General features: G+C 39.9%; 1 protein-coding gene across 2 annotated transcripts in view; it reads right to left on the bottom strand.

Annotated features, from left to right (window-relative positions):
* Window positions 1-21,396, bottom strand: part of Kr-h2 (Krueppel homolog 2) — a 192,824-nt gene that overhangs the window by 156,176 nt on the left and 15,252 nt on the right. For both annotated transcript variants that reach the window (XM_067142759.2, XM_067142760.2), the window contains exon 3: window positions 8,003-8,184. In XM_067142759.2, coding sequence (XP_066998860.2) covers window positions 8,003-8,184 — 182 coding nt within the window. The remainder of the gene's footprint in view (window positions 1-8,002; window positions 8,185-21,396) is intronic.

A 21,396-nucleotide genomic window follows, 5' to 3' on the forward strand; every position in this document is an offset into this window, starting at 1 on the left:
GTAGTGATATAACTTGTGGTCTGGTTTCCTGAATATTGTTGGACAAGAGAGCAAGGTCATCGGCAAATCCTAAGCAATTTAAACTTATGTTGTTTTTGGGTCTTCCAATTCGGATGTTCTTTGGGTTAATCTTGTACCATTCCCTCATTATATATTCCAAGGCACAGTTGATAGCAGTGGTGACAAGCAATCTCCTTGTCTTAAGCCTGTTTTTATGATGAATGGCTCAGAGAATTCCCCTCTGATCATGACTTTTGATTTAGTGTTGGTTAAGGTCAGTTCTATCACTTTGATTAATTTTGGATGGAGCCCAAAATTTCTTAACATTTTCAACATTGAAGGTCTATGGATACAGTCGTAAGTTTTTTTGAAGTCCACGAAGGTTATTGCAAGAGGTTTGTTTTGCTTCTTGTAATATGCTATGGCTAATTTCGAAGTGATGATTTGTTGTGCACAGCTTTATACTTTATTGGAAAACAAAAAACCACCAGGTGGGGGAAAACTGAATTTTCAAAGGTATGCAAAACTAAAACAAAAAATGTCAAAGTATTTCCTGGTTTTAAACGTAATGCAAGAGGAATCAAAGATAAAATATCTTCCTTCCATAATATAGTTGATGAAGATATGGTAGATGACACTGTGACTCACACGAACATGTACATTAGAACTTGAGCAGTGCCTGTGTATTAGAAAATGCTTGTGTCTTCTTTAGCGTTTGTCCCGCCTGGTGGCAGGGTCCACTGTATGGATTCGTTGTCTCCATTTAATTCGGTCACGGGCCACGTCAGGATGTAGTCTTACAGCTTTCAGGTCGTTGTGCACTGTATCGATCCATCGCTGTCTTGGTCATCCCTTGGGCCTCTTTCCAGCGACTTCCAATGTATACGCTGACTTTGCCAGTGTATTGTCTTCTGCACGCAATACATGACCAAATCAGCGCAGACGATTTTCCTGCATTTTCTTCTGGATTGGTGCAACGCCAAAGCGTTTCCTAATATTGTCGTTTAAAATATGATCCAGTCTAGTGATGCCAGCTGTCCACCTAAGCATTTTTGTCTCCATGACGCTTAGTCGATGTTCTACCTCCTTCGTAGCAGGCCAACACTCGGTGCCGTAGAGAGCGACGGGATGGATAACAGTCCGGTAGATCTTAGATTTCAGATGGTCCTTCATCCGACGGTCTCAGGTGACGCCTGTTGTCATTCGCCACTTCAGCCAGGCTGCGTGTATCCTTGTGCTTGACCTCATCAGTAAGTCTGCCATCGGCAGAGAGTGTGGAGCCAAGATATTTAAATTTCTCTACTCGTGGTAGATCTTCACCATCAACGTTGATGGTTCCAACTTCTCGAAGATCTAATGTCATGTACTCTGTCTTCTTTTTGTTGAGGCGCAGGCCATACTGCGCTAGTCGGTTGTTCCACTCTTCTGTTTGGCGCTGGAGATCAGACTTATTCTCAGCAGCCAACATGACATCATCAGCATAGAGAAGTGTCCATGGTATTGGCTTGTGCAGATCGGATGTAACAGTGTCCATCACAAGAATGAAGAGCAGTGGTGATAAGGCAGAGCCTTGATGTACTCCTACAGTGATGCGGAAATCATCGGACGCTCCTGCGGCAGCTTGAACATAACTCCTTGGTTCTACGTAGAGCATCTGTACCCACTTAACAAGGTGCTCTGGAATGCTATGTTCTCGTAGCGCTAACCAGATTAGGTCATGTGGCACCCGATCAAAGGCCTTCTCAAGATCCAGAAAAGCGAGATGAAGAGGCTTATGTTTTTCATGGTGTTTCTCAACTAACAGCCGTGCAGCGTGGATTGCATCCGTTGTGCTAGAGTTTTTCACGAATCCAGCTTGGTTCATTGTAAGTTTAGCTATCTGGCGAATCCTTTTGTCGAGAATACGTTCGAAGATCTTCATCGCGTGGCTCAGAAGTCTGATTGGGCGATAATTAGAACAATCGGCAGGACTTCCCTTCTTCTTGAAGATTGGTACGGTAATGCTCTGTCACCAATCTGATGGTATTTGACCTTCTTTGTTGATCTGATTGAAAAGCTGTGTTAGCCATATTGCCGCATCCCACCGTTCAGAGCACCAGAACTCTGCCGGAAGGTCATCGGGGCCGATGGCTTTTCCTGGTTTCATCTCCTTCAAAACAGCCTGAACTTCCATGACGTCAATTTCCTTCACTGGGCCTTCAATGGTGGAGGTGGTTGGGATTGGTGGGTGGGGAAATTCTTTGGTTGAAAGTTTCTCAAAATAGCTCCGCCAGCGTTCTCGCGCTTTTTTCCAGTCGACCAGCAGGTCACCTTTTTCGTCACTGATGCCGTAGAAACGTTGGATGTCTTCCGTTTTGCGGTGCCTCGATTCGAGTAGCCGATAAATGTGCCGCTCGCCTTCGCGCGTGTCAAGTTTTGCATATCAGTTTGCTTTTGTTACAGCAATGACCTTCTTCGCCTCACTATGGGCTGTTTTGTAGGCATCCCAACGAGATGGTGTTTTATCTGAAAGAAACTCATGGTACAGCTGTTTCTTCTTCCGCACTGCATCTTTAACATCATCATTCCAAAGCTATGTGTCTTTGTCAATCCTACGTCGTCCTGGTTTAGTTGTTCCAAGAATAGAGCGTGCGGCTTCATGAACGGCGTCTTTCAGTTTAGTCCAGCTCTCTTCAACCGTGGTGGTTGGTGGCACTGTAATTTTTGTAACAATGTCGGCCTCCTTCTCCTTGTAGCGCCACAATTTGATTCTTTTAGGTCCATTTCAGGGTAAGAATTCAGCTCTTGGCGGCTTCATCCGTAGCTTACAGATGACAGGTCGGTGTTGCATCGCGACGGTTTCACAAGGAATAACTTTTGTATCTAGAATATCTTTGAAATTCCGTCGTCTCACAAGGATGTAGTCAATCTGAGTTGCATTGGAGCCACTGTAGTACGTGATTAGATGAGTATCACGCTTTTTGAACCAGGTGTTCGTGATGATCAGATCATGAGTTTCTGCATAATCAAGAATTCGTTGGCCGTTGCTGTTCTTCTCTCCATATCCATGTCCACCATGGGCAGTGTGGTCTTCTTTCCTCTGTCCAACGTGTCCATTTAGATCACCAGCAACAATGCTTGTGTAATCGGATCAAATTTCTGAAAAGTTTTCAAGCGTGCAAATAACATTTATTGTTGCATTTTCACTTGCTACAGTGTATAATATGCTAACATTTGTAACTATTAGTGATCTGGATAAATAAAATTGGATAAAAATGAGATATTTACTATTATTATGTGCTGTTGAAGTGTGGGGTATAAAGTACACCATGCACCTGGTAATGTATCATTTTTAGCTGCGCCTGCTGGAGGGTTAAACCCTATTCTGGATTAAAAATTGGACACTCATCTATATTCCTGTTTATGTACATGCACTAATAGATAAGTGTTGATTATTCTCCACTGTTGTTTAATTTTAAAACATGAAACATTGTAAGTACATTGTTAGAACATGGATGCTTTGTTTCACAGCCGGTATGGTCTTCATGTGTGTATTAGGTAGGTAATAAAGCGTTTCAAACTTGATATTTCAAATATCTCAGAACAATGCAAATGCGACCTCCATCGTTATTTCACCCAGGTCTTCATAGCCTCTAATCTACCACCAATGTTCATATTACATTAGGTTAAATGCTACTTTAGAGGCTTTAATACAAATAATATAAACTCAGTATTGTATGAAAATACACAGTAAAAATAATGTTTCAGGAGTGATATACAAGCTGTAATGTCATAAAGCCTGTTATAAAGCCTATTACAATTATTATTTACTTTTAATAATACTCTATCTAGATCACGAATGTAGCCACTACTAACACCTTTGTTTCCATTCAGTTAACGCACGTTAAGGCATAATACGCTCATGATGGGTGAATTTTCAGTATTTCTATTTAAACAGGTGGTTTGCTTCTCTTGCCAATGACATATAGCATTATGTCCTGAACTAAATAGTAATCTATAAATGGGCACTCTCATGATAGTTGCACCAACTAACAAGGGGATGGCTAGATGTTTGGGTTGCCAATTTCTTTCAAAGTTTGCACTTTTCTATACTGCCATAAGAAAAGTAAAATGTCCAAGTGGGAAGGTGCATTACTCGATCACTTGCGAGAAAAATGACAGATACAATAACAGACGTGCTAACCCTACACGATGCAGCGGTGGCAACTTTATGCTGTAATGCAAAGCCATTGTCACAAGCAACTGAGTAGTGCACCTTATTGCTTTACACATTATACTTCCTTTATAGCATTCTAGAAAGGTGTGAACTTCAAAGAAAACCGGTGATTCGAACATCTAGCTCTCCCACTGTAAGATGACATATTTTAGTCGCTTGCCATATTTTACAAGGGCTTGCAGCTTAGCATGTGTGAATTAGAATAGGTTTTAGGCAACACAAGGGCCAAACAAATAGATATATCCTGAAAAAAAAAAAAAAAATTAAAAAATTGAGCATTGCAAATGTCCATTCTTAGATTTCATTGTCCATACACATCGTGCTTACTGCCTACACTATTTGTCTCTTGCCATCACATAGATGTTCTGTTTGCCAAGATATGTGTTCAGTGTCAAACAGTAAATCCTAACAGTTAAGAGTATTAGCTGTAATATCGATCAGATATGTTTGAAAGACCATGTTTACATCATATTAGCATAAATATTCCTTTTCTTCATGGCTGATTCCAGAGAATTGTCAACCCAAGAAAGAAAAAAGTAAAGTTTAAACTGAAACTCAACAATTGGTTTTCATGATACATAAAACATTAAATTTTATTAATTTTATGATATGTATTCATTTATTGATGTCTTTCAATTTTTAATTGTGTGGTTAATTGAACCTTTATGTGCAGTCTAAATTCATTTAACATTTCTCAATGTTTTAGGAATTACTGTTTATTATGATGAAAAGGTATCAAAATAATTATGGTAAATGTTTGCTCTTTCTCTTTGTAGTAAAGTACTTATTTAGGTTATTAACAGTTTATATAAGGTATAATAAGGCGACGAATTTATTGCTGCAGGCCGTATAAACACGCGACGAAAAAGGTATAAAAATTTCCGTAGCGAAAAGTGCGTGGCTCAATTTGAATAAAATTTGGTATGCAAAGCCAATACTGTACACCCTTTCAAACTGCTATATCATTCGTTTAAAATTTCAAATGGATTCATACGAAGCTGATAGTAAAATACGTTGCATGTTTACGACGTTCTCACGAGCGGGCGGCCGGGGACTTCCCCATCGCATGGAGCCATGTGTACAGGAATGTATTATGTCACTATGTGACGCAATACACTGCTCTTAGGATTCAGTTTCCGCACCACACTCGCTTGTAAGGAGGTATTTTAAAATAGCAATTCAAATTGAGGTTATTTATAATAATGCTGCTTAATCACAAGGAACATTGTAGATGGTATCGTGAGAAGAAAAAGAATGATTAGGATTTTAAAATAAGGAAAGGGAAAGGCATGCAAGGAGAAGAAGGAAGATGACACCTGCCCAGTTACACATACGCCACCAACAGGTATGAGAATCGGTCAAGAAATATAGAGCTCAGAAGAAACTTCAGGGCTTATCAACAGTTACTTCCTGTACTACAAGTCCAACAACACAACCATCTACATCGATTGCAGAACCGAGTACACCAACATCTGCTTATAAATGCAGACAAACATTGGGGAAAGCTGTAAAGCGTTTGGAGCAGGCTTTACCAGTGAGTCCGCAGAAGAAATGGAAAGTTGTTAGTGCGCCGAGTGCAAAATTTGGTGTAAGTTCATCTACCTCCAGCAAGTGCAGCAATTCTTCACTTCCAAATCAAGAAGTTCTTGAATTCCTCAATTGGGATGATATCAGTTGGCCATTTCCTCGAGCAAGAGATTTTATCTCCGTAAAGGATAGTTCTGGACAAAAATTAAAACAACAGAAAGGATTCATGTGTGTCACAATGAAAGATGCATACGAACTTAAACAAGAATACCCACATCACGCAATCGGTCGGTCTTAATTTTGTGGACTTTGACCAAAGTACTCCAAGAAATGTGTGCCTGTGCAAGCAGCATGAAAATTTCCATTTGTTGATTGATGCTTTAAATAAAGGATTTAACATTCCTAGCAAATTGAGTGAATTTACTTTTTCTGTGGCGTGTGAGGACTTCAATGAACAGAGTATGACTGGTGAATGTAATACTAGCTCTAAAAATATTTTAAAATATTCACCGACAGAGGAGAACACTGGAGATGAAATTGAGTGGTACCAGTGGCAAAGTGAAGATAAAAATCACGTATCTCAAATTCAAGAATCTGGCACAGTTCAAAAGTGTTTTGATAAACTAGTAAAACAGTGTCCCTTGTTTATGAAACACACATTTATTAAAAGAATGCAAAGCAAAATGTTCAAAGTGCAGAAAAAACAAACGACTGAAAATTCAATGGTTTCTGCAAGTGGATTTCGCAGAGAATTTCACTATTCTTCCACAAGATGAAATTCAGAGTTGTTATTGGCATCACCAACAAATTACGATATTTACAGCTGTTGCGTGGTTTGCGGGAGGAAATCGTGCTTCATATGCGATCATGTCTGACCATATGCAGCATGACAAATATGCCACACACTCATTTTTAAGCAGAGTATTAACAGACATCAGAGGAAAACAACCAGAAACCACCAGTGTTTATCTTCTTGGACGGGATGGCGAGCTAGTTCAAGCAAAGGTTCATGTTTGCAAACCTAAGTTTTTAAGGAAACTTCTGGAATGAATGTAACTTGGAATTTTTTGCATCTGGTAACTGGAAAGGTGCTGTTGACGGTGTTGGTGAAACACAAACTTAATTTGACTGTTGTTCTACGTGCAAAAAGAGACCTTACAAACGTGCACAATGTCATGGAAGTAGTGAAAAGAAATTCAGCAAACACAAATGTCATATTTGTTCCTTCTGAAGATGTTGAAAGGAGTAAACCCCCTCTGAAAAGCCGCTTCGCCGATGTCTGTGCAGTACCAGGAACACATGATATTCACTATGTGGAGCCATTAAAAAAAAAAAAATACATAGTTCAGGCAAGAAAATATTATTATTCAGAAACAACTACCACACATTCTCTACATCCAGACCACAAGATCGAAGCAGATGACAAAAATCCACCCTGTGATATGACTTTTGAAGTGGGAGACTTCATCCTTGGAAAATACAGCAGAAAGAAACATTCAAGTATTATGTTTGTACCACAACTGAAAGTGATGGTGATGTTTATTTCGTAACAAATTTTCGCACATGCAACGATGAAGCTTAACTGTTTTGTGAACCACCGATGAAAGAAGAGTGCTTTTTAAATGAAAGTGAAATCGAAAGAAATTTACCAGTGCCTCGTTTTATTTGTGGGAAATGGTAGTTTGATGAGTCTATACCAAAAAAGAGAATGAACATAAATTGTTTTTTCATTTTATATTTTTTTCTGATCAAGCTTTCATTCAAACAGTAAGCTACGTACCAGTAAGCGCTGAATGTCCAGATATTTATAAATATTTTAGTTCATTTTACACTCACTGTTATTAGTGTTAAATGTGTGACAATTCATAAAAAACGTAAAGGTATGCAAAGTTAAAAGTCTGTCCCATGTAAACACCGATTGCTATGTTTAAAAGTTTATAAAATCCGATACATCAGGTTCATAACAATCAAATCTCTGGGGGTTAGTAAGTATCATCTAGCCATTATTATGCATTAATCTCATTTTGTTTAGGTGGTAAGTTTCATAAAAAGAAATGCACAAATCTAAACACGTGATGCCTGGAATTGGCCTCATGCACTTACGTGGAGCTGAAAAATGTACGGTATAATGATAATTGTACTGTTCCTATGTTCTGTGCTTAATTAGCATAGCCATCATCTGCAACACTCAAGTGTACATTCATTTGGGGTTAAACCAGTCTCAGTTACCCTAAGGTATATAATGTAAATAAAGGATACATGTCACTGGAGCCACATAAAGAAAAATGAGTGAGAAGAAGAGGTAATGACAACTATCTTCAACCAATAAATGTGCTAGGAATTCGCGTGACAAAGTGACTCTTGGAATGCGCTGATGAAGACGTAAAGCACTTGTTGCAGCATTCGACATGAGAGCTTTGTAGTAGGCATTGTATGGGTTTCTGAAAAGATATAATTAATCATGTGAATATCCAAAAAGCAGCACAACCACACATACAAGAAAATATTTCTATTTCAATCTGTTACTAATACATTTTGAGAAGTATAATTAACAGGATATACAATTATTTGATTACCAATACATAGCATTTCTTTCAACACTATCAATAATTATTTGCAAATTTTTCTAGTTAAAATTTGTAGGCCCATTCAAAACTTAAAGCCAAGTCACACTTATAATAATAACTTGATTGCAGCCAATACTCACAAAGGGTGAAAAAAAAAAGCAAGGCGGTCATTTCTGTTCAGGCCATGAAGACCATTGGAGGGGTGGAAGGTAAAGGCCTCCACTATTCGTAACCTCGGCACGCGATGGGGTAGAGTGGTTAGCTCTACGCCCAGCCAATTTGCCCCCAGGAATTAACCTGGTACTCATTTTTGGTGTCGGCTGAGTGAACCTCAGGGCCATATGCACCTCCGGACGTGGATATCTCTTTTTTTAAATTTTACGTCTTCCTGATGGGGATTCGAATCCAAGTCCTTCTGGGCGAACCGAGCACGCCTTTACTGCCTCAGCCACGCAGCCCCCCCCCCCCTAATAGCATAACATTAATATTGTTGACATTGCAGGCAGTAAGGACCACAGAGGTGAAACTTTATATCTATGCAGATAATATGACCCAGGCTCAAAATCGATGACCTCACACTAAACAGGAAAAAATCAGAGAACTTTTCTTTCTTTCTCTAAACAGCAATGAAACTCCTTCAAGTCAAGATAATACCAATGGTTAGACATAGTCTCCAGATCATCTGCCAACATCCAAGCAAAACCAACTTGAAGGACACTGAAAAAGGAAAAGTGATGTACATGAAGAGAGAGCTTTCCTGTTCTAAATATTCACCATCGAGATTTGCATGTAAGATGAGCAGGGAAACAATGCTGCTGGCACATTGTATCCAACTTCCATTACTAACCACACCAGTGTACGAAGAGGTAGTCCTTGAACACCAGAAGAAGAAGAATATATTCGGATCAATTTCTACAGCAGACAATGATGATTGATTGATGCTTGTTGTTTAAAGGGGCCTAACATCTAGGTCATCGGCCCCTAATGATAAGAAATGAGACGAAACAAAATGACAAATTAAAAACACAAAATCCTCCACTGACCACAATTTAAAACGAGGACGAAGAATGAATGGATAGGTATGAATTGAAAACGATCAGTGAAACGGACCCACAGTGCCGCACATGCTCAGAAGCTAGCGTAAAACAATAGTATTACTGACCAAGGAACTGCTTCTATAGCACGATACTGAATCGATGATGCTTGTAGTCGAAAGGAGTCCAAAATCCAAGTGATCGGCACCTCATAATGGTACTTATCACTAGAAAAGTAGAACCATGGTATTTGTCATGTTGCGGTACTAATCAAGAGTAGCGTAGACTCGCGGTATTCCACACATTATGGTACTACTCACAGGTAATGAAATTCGCACTTGTATTACAGACCTACTGTGTTTCGCACATTGCAGCGCCATTGACAGGCAACGCAGGGTTCATTATTGGGGCTCCTGGGTTGCCATGGCAGTTGTTGGACCTCCGCTGCATGTTCATCACCTAAGTGTGCTAACCGCAGAGACTCGTACTATCCTGTGGTGTTCCTCATATAGCGGGTACTAATCATAGGCAAGCCAGAACCATGGGTTCCATCATCCCATGGTGTCGCTCATATTGTGCTACTAATCACAGGTACCATAAAAGCCGTCACGCTCTCATTTGCTACTAATCACAAACCTATTTGGTACCTAACATAGTGGTACTACGCGCAAGTAAAAGCGACCCATGGTGTTCCCTGCGTGGTGGTACTAATCACAAGGAGTTTCATGGTTCTAATATAAACATCCCTTGGTCACCTCTTACGACAGGCAGGGGATACCGTGTGCGTATTCTTCGTCAGTGTCCCCCACCTACAGGGGGTTGTGTGTTTGGTCCGCGAGAGGTATTTTATTTCCCTCAAGTCCACCGGCAAGCCGGTTAGGACCTATCCACCACCTGGGACATCCCACATGGGAGTATCACCTCTCCCCCTTACGCCAGCGTAGTAGGTTCTTGGTACAGCAGACAATATGACCAGAGAAGACTGGAAAGAAGCTAACTACGAATTAAGGCACTTCTCACCAGTTTTGCAGTGCATGTTTTTACTGATATACTTGCCATACCGAACACTTCCATAATCCATGTGCAGACTGTGTGTGGAAAGAAATTCATGTCACTGAATTTTAAAAGTTAGTGTGTCACTAACACAATTATGCAGTGGTATGATCATAACGATGAAAATGGCTACTTTACCTTCTGTTTCTCAGAAAATACACTGACTTAGCAAATGTCACGGGATAGTCACCTAATAGCGTGTGGGGCCTCCTCTGGCCCTGCGAACTGCAGTGAGACACCGTGGAAGTGAGTCGACAAGTCCCTGGTAGTCCTCTGGACGCAGGTGACACCAAATCGTTTGCAGAGCGGCCGCCGACGCTGGTGTGTTCGTGGGTGCAGGATCCATGGCACAGAGCCTGCGTTCCAGGACATCCCAAATATGCTCGATAGGGTTCATATCGGGGCTCCTGGGTGGCCATATGGAAGTTGTTGGACCTCCGCTGCATGTTCCTGGAACCATTCCCCGGGCGGCGTGGGAGCGATGTGGCGGCGCGTTATCATCACGAAACACCGCAGAACCGTCTGGGCCTTGGAAGGCCAAAAATGGGTGGAGATGGTCTCCGAGCAGCTCAACATACCGTGCACCATTCAAAGTCTCTTCCAGAACAATTAGGGGCCCATTCCATACCAGGAAAATGCACCCCAGACCATAACAGACACCAGCACTCTGGACCACACCTTCGAGGCAGGCGGGATCCATCCCTTCATGTGGTCTGCGCCATACACGGTGCAGTTGAAATCGTGATTTGTCCGACCATAATACGTTACGCCATTGTTCCAGTGCCCATCCCTGGTGACTGGCGAAAAATGTGTGTCGTCGTGTCCGATGACGTTGGGTTAACAGTGGCACCCATGTGCGGCGCCAGCTCCCATACCCCATAGAACCCATGTTCCTATGGATTGTCCAAAGGGAGACGTATCTAGCACGGTCTGTGTTGAATTGAGCCGTGATTTGTTGCACGGTTGCCCGTCTATCACTATTGACAATCCGTTTCAGATGTTGCCGGTTACAATCATCGAGGGAGCCTGGACAGCCGGTCGTTCGTCTGTTGTGGACGGTGACACCCGCATTCAACCATTCACAATACACCCTGGACACGGTTGAACGTGTGAAGTCGAATTCCCGCACCACTTCCGAAATCGCACTTCCCATCTGTTGGGCACCGACCACCATACCCCGTTCGAACAGTGTCAGCTCACGACGACGTTCCATGTTACACCTGTCACATGCACAGCCACTGCTCACAAGGTCTCCTATACAACTGCCGCTGGCACAGGGGGCATGTGGTGCGCAGACAACACACCTGCGCATCAGTGCTCCGCTATCCCATGACATTTGCTCAGTCAGTGTACATTATTTTTGTCTCACCATCTAACACTATAGTACAAATGTGACTACGATCTGATACAACTAAGACATACAAGATGTGAATATTCCAGAACAAAATTTGTTAAATATCTTATCTCAAAATCATAACAGTGAAAGAATAATCATTTCTATGTAGAGGATGATCATCTGTAAATGTGAACCACAATAGACTAGATTACCAGTTTTACAAGAATCACCCTGTATGAAAATTGAAAATAACAGTTGTAATCATGTAACCACCAAGTTGTTGTAGTCACCATCATCATAATTTTCTAATGGCCATGCCTTGTCAATATGACCATGTTTCTCTTCCTTCAGCTTTTTGCTTCTGTTTTTTGATAGTCCATGCACCCAGTTATGAGAGTTACTGTGTCCACCATTTTTCTTGGTGTTGTGCAGATTTTCGTCCACTTTTCTCTATGTCATCCTGATTTTCTTTCCAAGATCTTGACTTTGTATGTTAGTGATAAAAGCCTACTTAGCAAATTGGATTCTATTTATGAGATGCCTGCATTCTTTGACTCATGTTTAGGACATTTATGTTAGTATTCCTTTCTGTCCAGGCAGTCTTGGTCTGAAATATGCAACCAACTTTCTTGGTAGAGAGAAAATAGTCAAAGGATAGGATGTTAACAACATACAATAAGACATGGATGGGTTGGCCGCCAAGTGGTGTTACACCCAAAATTACATTTTTTCAAGAGAGCAAATTGAAAGTTTGCAGCCCTCTGTAAATTTACAATCATATCTTGAATAAATTATGGCATAACAATACCTTGATGATGATGATGCTTGTTGTTTTAAGGGCCTAACATCGAAGGTCATCGGCCCCTAATGGAACGAGATGGACGACAGGATACATGACAGTTAAAATTTTAAAACGTATCCACTGACTAGAGTTTAAAAAATGGGGATGGAAAATGAGTATGAGATTAAAACAATCAGTGGACCTGATTCGCAATGCCTTATTTTGAAATAAAATAAGAGAAAATACAGGAGACAAAGGAATAAGGCATTGCTTGCTTGGACAGATATATATACGTACTTTACATTAGACTTTAAGAGAACACATTAAAATGCGCAACACAAACTAAAATGAAGTCAATGGGATAAAAGCGCTATTGACACAAAAAACACTAGGACAAAGGACATCATCACACACGATAAAACAAACCACTATCCCTCATAAAGCGGATGACGAGGTCTGCTGACTGCTCGTCATCTCGCAAACAATACCTTGAAAATCTAAGCTTTCAATCAAAGTATAAACCTATTTTGTAACATTTTCAACTATCTCAAAATTGAAATTTTCAAAATAATGATCTAAAAAAAAAAAAAAACATATCCCCCTACTTAAAAAAATTTTCAAAACTCTACATTTGCAGCAAATGTCATTTTTCAGGAACTGTTTTTTTTAATTTTCACTTAGAAGCATATGCATGAAACATTTCAAATGTTCATCAATATTAGTTCAAACAGAGACAAGCATGGTACCTGAATAGAACTTGTTAAAACTTAAGGTGGATGATTAGAAGATAATTTTCTCAAGTTTTTTCAAAAGTCAATATATGCAAATACTCTGGTAAAATGGAACTTCACATTAATTATTTTATTTTATGAAATACTGCCTCTCATGCAGAGGCTGCCTTGCGACAAAGTATACTTTTACTACAGAGTAACACTTCCGATTATCCATGAGAATGCCAAGTTATTCAATAGTCAACTGCATTTATCGAGTTTTGCTTTAACTTTCCGAGAGCACATATCGACTTTTGCAGAAACCTAGTGACTTGAACCACTTCTATGCATGGCAAATATAGACTTATGCAAAAGATGATTGCGCAAGATGGTGAGCAAGGTCAAACTGATAACATTAGCATGCATAACTAAATTTTTCCTTTGTAAAGTGAAAACCGTCAATACGTAATGATTCTAATATCTTGTAACTCAATTTCAAACATTTCTGCATTTATCGAGTTTTGAAAAAACGCTCAACTGCCAATGTAAACACCCCCCCCCCCCCTCTTCCACATTTAGTGACATGATGTACTGTATATTCATTCATACCTAACCTGGGTGTCTTAACCAAGTTTAACAGTTTATTTTATACTCCGGTCTCTATACTTGATCGGCCTCTCACTCTGCCCTTCTCCTCCGTTGCTTTGAAGTCAGCACACCATGTGATTGTCAATCATCTAAATCTTTACCTCTCTCTCGAACTTTCGAGCAGCATGTATATAAGCTCACCTACCACATTAAAAATCAGTTCATGCGCAACAAAGTGTTCTGTCGGACTGCAGTAGCGAGCGGGTTCTCCTCTGCACTTTTATTGTCCACTGGCTTAAGGTGAGGTGATGTGAGAGAGTTGGGCTTACAAACATTCAATCCACCCGATATACTATTTTGATTCTATCATAACATACTCTGATCATGTTTACTGGAAGTTCTGTACAATCGCGTGCTGTGATCCGGAACTCATGAAAGCCTGAACGTGATTAATTTACACTTCATTCAAACAAACTTATACTAGAACATTCCACAAGTGTAGTAGCCATGTTTACAAACTAGCCTGTTAGAGTGTAAATGGCACTATAAAGTTTTTTTTCTGCTATATATACCTTTCCTCCCTTTTATACCCTTTCTTTACCTACCCCGTTTTTTGCTTCCCCTTTTCTTAATGCCATCTTGTTTACATTTCTGAAATAAAGTAGTGTAAAGTTGAGGGAAGATTTGAGTAACTGCTTGGAGTTGTCTTATCACAGCAACTTCCATGCCTAAATTGAACATATTGTTGATTTGAGGTTAATGTATCAAAGTTTTAATGTCATTTGGAGCTTCCTTCCTTCACCAATTTAGCTCCTGGTGAGCTTATTCTGTACAATCGTTCTTACTAGATTGAAAGGTCTCTGATCTGTATAATGAAAATAAATTGATGTTATGGCTGCTGATCAGCTATTTAGATTATGGGCACGTTACAATATAACTAACTGGACTGGCAAGAACTGGGTTGATGTTAATACATGCTAGGTAACAGAAGTCACTTAATGATTGCAGTTATTGTTGGTTGCATGTAGTTGCATGGTTGCATGTAGTTGCATGGTTGTGTACGCATTTTATAACCTCTGATTCTAATGAGGTTGGATTCTTGTCAATTTATTTATGTCAAGCAATCGCTTTAAGCAAACGACGGATTGATGATTATAAGTGGATGTGAAGCAATCTTTGAATAGTTCCAATTATAATGAAGTAATTTATTAGTGAGAATCAAAAATATACTTTGTATAAGTACACATGATCATATTATTCTCTATAACTTCCTTGCCTTTTTACCCTTGTAGTTACTCCATGCGTTCAACATCTAGGAAGGTCTCAGCATAGTCAGTCTTCCACTGTGTCATAAATGAGAGAGAGAGAGAGAGAGAGAGAGAGAGAGAGAGAGAGAGAGAGAGAGAGAGAGAGAGAGAGAGAGAGAGAGAGAGAGAGAGAGAGAGAGAGAGAGAGAGAGAGAGAGAGAGAGAGAGAGAGAGAGAGAGAGAGAGAGAGAGAGAGAGAGAGAGAGAGAGAGAGAGAGAGAGAGAGAGAGAGAGAGAGAGAGAGAGAGAGAGAGAGAGAGAGAGAGAGAGAGAGAGAGAGATATATCATATAAAACTGTTCCTTTTACTAAGTATCTTTTTTTTTTTTTTTTTTTTGCTAGGGGCTTTACGTCGCGCTGACATTATGGCGACGATGGGATAGGAAAGGCCTAGGAGTTGGAAGGAAGCGGCTGTGGCCTTAATTAAGGTACAGCCCCAGCATTTGCCTGGTGCGAAAATGGGAAACCACGGAAAACCATTTTCAGGGCTGCCGATAGTGGGATTCGAACCTACTATCTCCCGGATGCAAGCTCACTTACTAAGTATCACGTACAGTAGATGTGTTATAACTCTGCCACTGAGAAACCATGGCCTTTCTAAGAATTCGGAGGATCACGCTCTGCCATTCCAATTCAAATGACATTTACTGCGCGGCTGGGGCTTGGTCAACCTTACAATTAGCTCAAGAGAGTAATATGATGCCATTCTGCAGATTTGAGAAACGTTTTCGTAGAGTCTAATAGAATGTCATTATCTCTTCACTATTTACCGCGAACTAGAGACATTATACAGAGGCACTGTATAATCTGCTGCCAGCAAAGTATAATAAAGACGCAGACATTGAAGGTCAAAAAGAATTTGTATGCGCTGGTGGTGAAGGGGAGCAGTGTGAATACCATGGTCATTGCCAATGGTGTTCATTATTGTTAGGTCGTGAATGCAACACAATCCTCGATTTTTCACATGAAATTCTGAGAAGAAATGTTGTCTTGGATTCGGAGAAATATGGTAATACATTTGTGACTAACTAATGCAATGCCCATACTGTCAAGAAATAATAAATGAACATGTTAACAAATACTTAAAAGTCAAATTAATACACAAATAAGAGACAGGAAAGATGTGAATGATGAGTTGGTCACAAATCTATCACAAACAACCAAGCTCGACAGCTGCAGTCGCTTAAGTGCGGCCAGTATCCAGTATTCGGGAGATAGTAGGTTTCGAACCCCACAGTCGGCAGCCCTGAAAATGGTCTTCCGTGGTTTCCCATTTTCACACCAGGCAAATGCTGGGGCTGTACCTTAATTAAGGTCACGGCCGTTTCCTTCCAATCCTAGCCCTTTCCTGTCCCATCGTCGCTGCAAGACCTATCTGTGTCGGTGCGACGCAAAACAACTAGAAAAAAAAAAAAACATATCACAAACACTATCCTCCTCCCTGCAGATCCTGCCTTAGCATCCAAGCTTCGTAAAAAAACATTCTGATATCCACACATTTTTACTAGTCATATTTGCACAGGACTATGTTTCTGAAAAATCTCTGATGATGATGCTTGTTGATTAAAGGGGCCTAACACCTAAGGTCAATGGCCCCTAATGGTACGATATGGACGACATATGAAAATTAAAATTTTTAAATGTATCCTGACTAGAGTTTAAAATAAATGGTGATGAAAAATGATTATGAGATTAAAACAATCAGTGGATCTAATTTGCAATGCCTTATTTTCTAACAGAAACATATTTGATTCTTAAATTTCCGGTTAGAGGCGCGCGGCTGTGAGCTTGCATCCGGGAGATAGTAGGTTCGAATCCCACTATCGGCAGCCCTGAAGATGGTTTTCCGTGGTTTCCCATTTTCACACCAGGCAAATGCTGGGGCTGTACCTTAATTAAGGCCACGGCCGCTTCCTTCCAACTCCTAGGCCTTGCCTATCCCATCGTCGCCATAAGACCTATCTGTGTCGGTGCGACGTAAAGCCCCTAGCAAAAAAAAATTTCCGGTAAGGGTAATTTTTCACTCCTGTAGCTGTTAACACAACAACATCAGTCTTTCTTTACTTTTCTTGCCTCTGTGGCATTTTCTCCGTAAACAGCGTATGTTTTTTAGATGGGAGAAAATTGTAAAATGCTCCAATTTTGCAAGACATTAAAATATCCTTACCGTCGAATCATTGAAGAAGATGAGGCAATGTGTTATTTAGCCAGCAAACAACTATAATTGTAATGACTTCCGCGCTCTCACTGCATATGTTTTGAAATGAGAGATTGTGTCTTTTTTTTAAACCATCAAAACCAGCCATCAGAAGCATGGAAATCAACCAAACCCAGCTTAGGTGCAGTTTCTTGTGCTTTGCACTGGTACCATCCAAACACAAGCTCCACAACGTGATGACAAGCTTATTAGGACTCAAACTGATGCCATTCACTTTTAAACTTGCACTACACAGGATAATTCTCATATATCCATTATAATTATTATGATTATTATTATTATGAAAACTAAACTGCTGTAGAACCCAAGTGGCATCTACAGCTTTCTGGACTCCCCAATACATTTACACTTCAATCTTATGAAACACAACTAACAAAAAGAAAACTGATTGGGCACCAGTGTACTTGATGATACACAATATGAAATAAACATCAGAATAAATTATTATCCAGGGTGGGATCATAGGTTGACGATATCCTGACTTGTTCACCTAACCTGATGACTTGTTGATCTGAAAAAGTCATTATGATATAATGGCTAGGTTATATTGTTGTGTGAAATGACACATTGTCCATTAAAATATATAAATATACTTTCAAATTTAACCACCTCAATATTCTTCACAACACATAACAAAACGACAATGCAAGAAATAAACAAGAAAAACTTGACCACATTAATGCAATGAATGGGATACCATCCTCAATAATACAACACAACACAAATTACAACATCAGACATAGCCTACACTGTTTCTTCTTCTTCATAGTACCGTATCAGGTCCCCCTGACGTTGGCGATCACTGTGGCGAATGCAGAACGATCTCTAGTTAGGTGGAAAAGCCTTTCAACACTGAATTCCAGTCCATTCTTTGATGTTTCCAAGCCATGATGTTCGCCTCCTGAATTTACATGTCATAATAACAGGCTTAATAAATTAGCTACCGGGCAAGTTGGCCATGCGATTAGGAGCACGTAGCTGTGAGCTCGCATCCGGCAGATAGTGGGTTTGAACCCCACTGTCAGCAGCCCTGAATATGGTTTTCCGTGGTTTCCCATTTTCACACCAGGCAAATGCTGGGGCTGTACCTTAAATAAGGCCACGGCCGCTTCCTTCCCACTCCTAGCCCCTTCCTATACCATCGTCGCCGTAAGACCTATATCTGAGTCGGTGCGACGTAAAGAAAAAATTTTTTTTTGCTGGTATGACGACCTTGCTATCAACACTATATTCGGACTTTCTTCGCCCTTTACCACACGCTAAACTCAACTGTACATATATACACAAAACCTTCTTAACTTGAATTTATATGTAATCCGGCTAGTCTGAATAACAGGATCACGAACCTCATCCGTATAACCTGTTACACCGTCTCCAATTGATCTGTAGTGGTTGATTGAAGTTGAAAGTTCATGTTAAATGCCACCATACCTTGCCAAACTCGCCGATAACTTGTGACAAGTTGATGGTTTGTTGTTTTATATTGAAACCATACTCACGTTATATTCTGCCAAGTGGACTGGATAAGCACTTCATGGGGTATATAACATATGATGATCTCTAACCCGGTAGTGTCTCCCAACTGGACGTCCATTGACGAGACAAATCTCCAAGAGACAGACACAAGCAGCATACAATAGGACTAACCGTCGCACACTTCAAGCAGGATAACCAGCTGATCACAACATTTCCACTACTCAACACCAGAAAGACCCCTCTTCTGACAAACCAGCCATAAAATAAACTTCAAGTCACACGATTTTCTCTGTCCTAACTAATCACAAATCTTCCATATTTGTCACATGTGGCACGCCGTTTTCAAAATTGTGACGCTCAACTTTGGCGTACTGACGCCTTGAAAACTGTTGGGAGACACACATCATTTTGCGCAAACCAACATCTTGCACAACTTTCTCTATATTCAGTTTTCTTGCATAACCAAGATTTCTCACTTTCGGCTATAGAATGCCACCAATTCAACACAGAGTTCTTACAATGTCTAAATAATAATTTTTATACATCAATAAATACAGTATTCCTACAATGAAATATTGACACAGGCAATACAAAATAAATATCTAACCTATAACTTGGCGCAAATATTGACATAAATACAAAAACCGACTTGACATGGGGTTGAAATTTTGTACGATTACAATTCCTCCCCTTGATTTGTGAAGATTAATTTACAATACATCTGAGCAAATCACAGTCTTTTCACAATAGAAGTCTACACAGCCAGTCAAGTTCACTCAATATTATTAAAATGTACACATTCATGTTGACATACATAGAACATTTTAACTTAAATACTTCACCTTACATATCTCTTAAGATTATGAATATTGTATGTACCATCCATGTCACCTTTAACGTTCAACAGGTTATAAGCACATTTGTCCACTTTCTTACCTATAGTGTAAGGTACCTGATACAATTTTAAAATCTTGTGAATTTCCTTATTGTCAACAGATGAAATGTGTGGGACCTTTAGTAACACCACCTCCCCTACTTCAAAACTATCTCCATGATGCCTCCCTTGCTGCATCACCCTTCTATCAGCTGCCTTCTTTAAAGCACTGGTGTTCGTCAACTGGATGATCACCCTCAGAGATACCTTCTTTGCAGAGGGCACACCTACCATGGTTCCCAACCTCACACAAAAGCTCTCTTTCCCATTCTTTCACACACAGCTTACACAGACTTTCATTCGGAACACACATACATTTCACATTCAAAACATCCCTCCTCTTCTGAAAACATACCACAATCTCACATCTTGCATCAATACTCTTCCACACATCATTGAAATCATTCATACTAATTTCAGCATCAGATATTCCACTAAACATACGTTTGAATAGACTTCCTTGTTCTATCATACACATTGCCACTCTCACTTTCTTTGAACTTTTTCCAAATACCAAAAAGCTTTCCAACACAATTACTATTCACAAAAACTTCAAACCCTAAATCCCCATAACAAGCTATTGAAGAAGTAATTAATGTCGCTCGTAAAAGTTGTCAGGTTTCTAGCGGTATTTTTCTCTCGCTGTTGGCACAGAATCCGGAAATCCCCATAACAAGCTATTGAAGATGTAATTAATGTCGCTCGTAAAAGTTGTCAGGTTTCTAGCGGTATTTTTCTGTCGCTGTTGGCACAGAATCCGGAAATGTAACAATTCATATGACTGGCAAAACAAATTCAGTGCTGGAATGAAAAATATTCCACAAATAAACCAGATACATCACTTTGTGTATATGAAAGAACAATCTGGTGTTGACAAAGAAATCCATAGTTTCTGACGAAGTACCCTATACCATCCTTCCAGAAGATCTACCGCCTGACTTCAGTGACTTACTGCAAGTCATTAAACCTCAAGGACTCAGCATCGACAGACAGATGTATCTCCATGAAAAAATTAGACCCTTCGTATCCAAAGATAAGAAAGATACTATGTCCTGCTGTAACATCTTTCCCTGCACCAACAATGCCGCCAACAACCACCTCAAGTGAAAATCTTACGGAGCCAGCTTTTGTTTCTCCTCCTCTGCCAATAAATACACCATCATCTTCTTCAAAAAGTGTAACGTTTATAAAACAAGTAAGGCTCCAAAGAGAAAACCACCAACTCCGAGAAAATCCTTCCCAAAGAACAGGTCTCAACCCACCTGCAGCTACTGTGGAGAGGCAGGACATCGGCATCAAACGGTGAAAGGGTATATAATATATACAAAACGCAGGCTTCAGCATGAATAACTGATATTTCTGTCTTATGGTGGCCGTGATTAACAATCATTAAGGTATGTGATAATTTTTGTAAAGTGCAGCAGTGTTGCAATTAGTTGTCTTCGGTGACTTTCTGCAAGTCATAAAACCTAAGAGACTTAGCATCGATAGATAGATCTCCATAAAAAAATTAGACCGTAAATAATATCTGTTGGTAATTTTCGTTTAAAAAATTCTATGTCAGAATACTGTTGAACATGAAAATGTAAACGCCAGCATAACTTCCAAATAGTTTAGTAGTTATTTGTGTCACAAAGTAACCAAATTTTT

The sequence above is a fragment of the Anabrus simplex genome, chromosome 3 (genome assembly GCF_040414725.1).
Source record: "Anabrus simplex isolate iqAnaSimp1 chromosome 3, ASM4041472v1, whole genome shotgun sequence".
Classification (NCBI taxonomy): domain Eukaryota; kingdom Metazoa; phylum Arthropoda; class Insecta; order Orthoptera; family Tettigoniidae; genus Anabrus; species Anabrus simplex.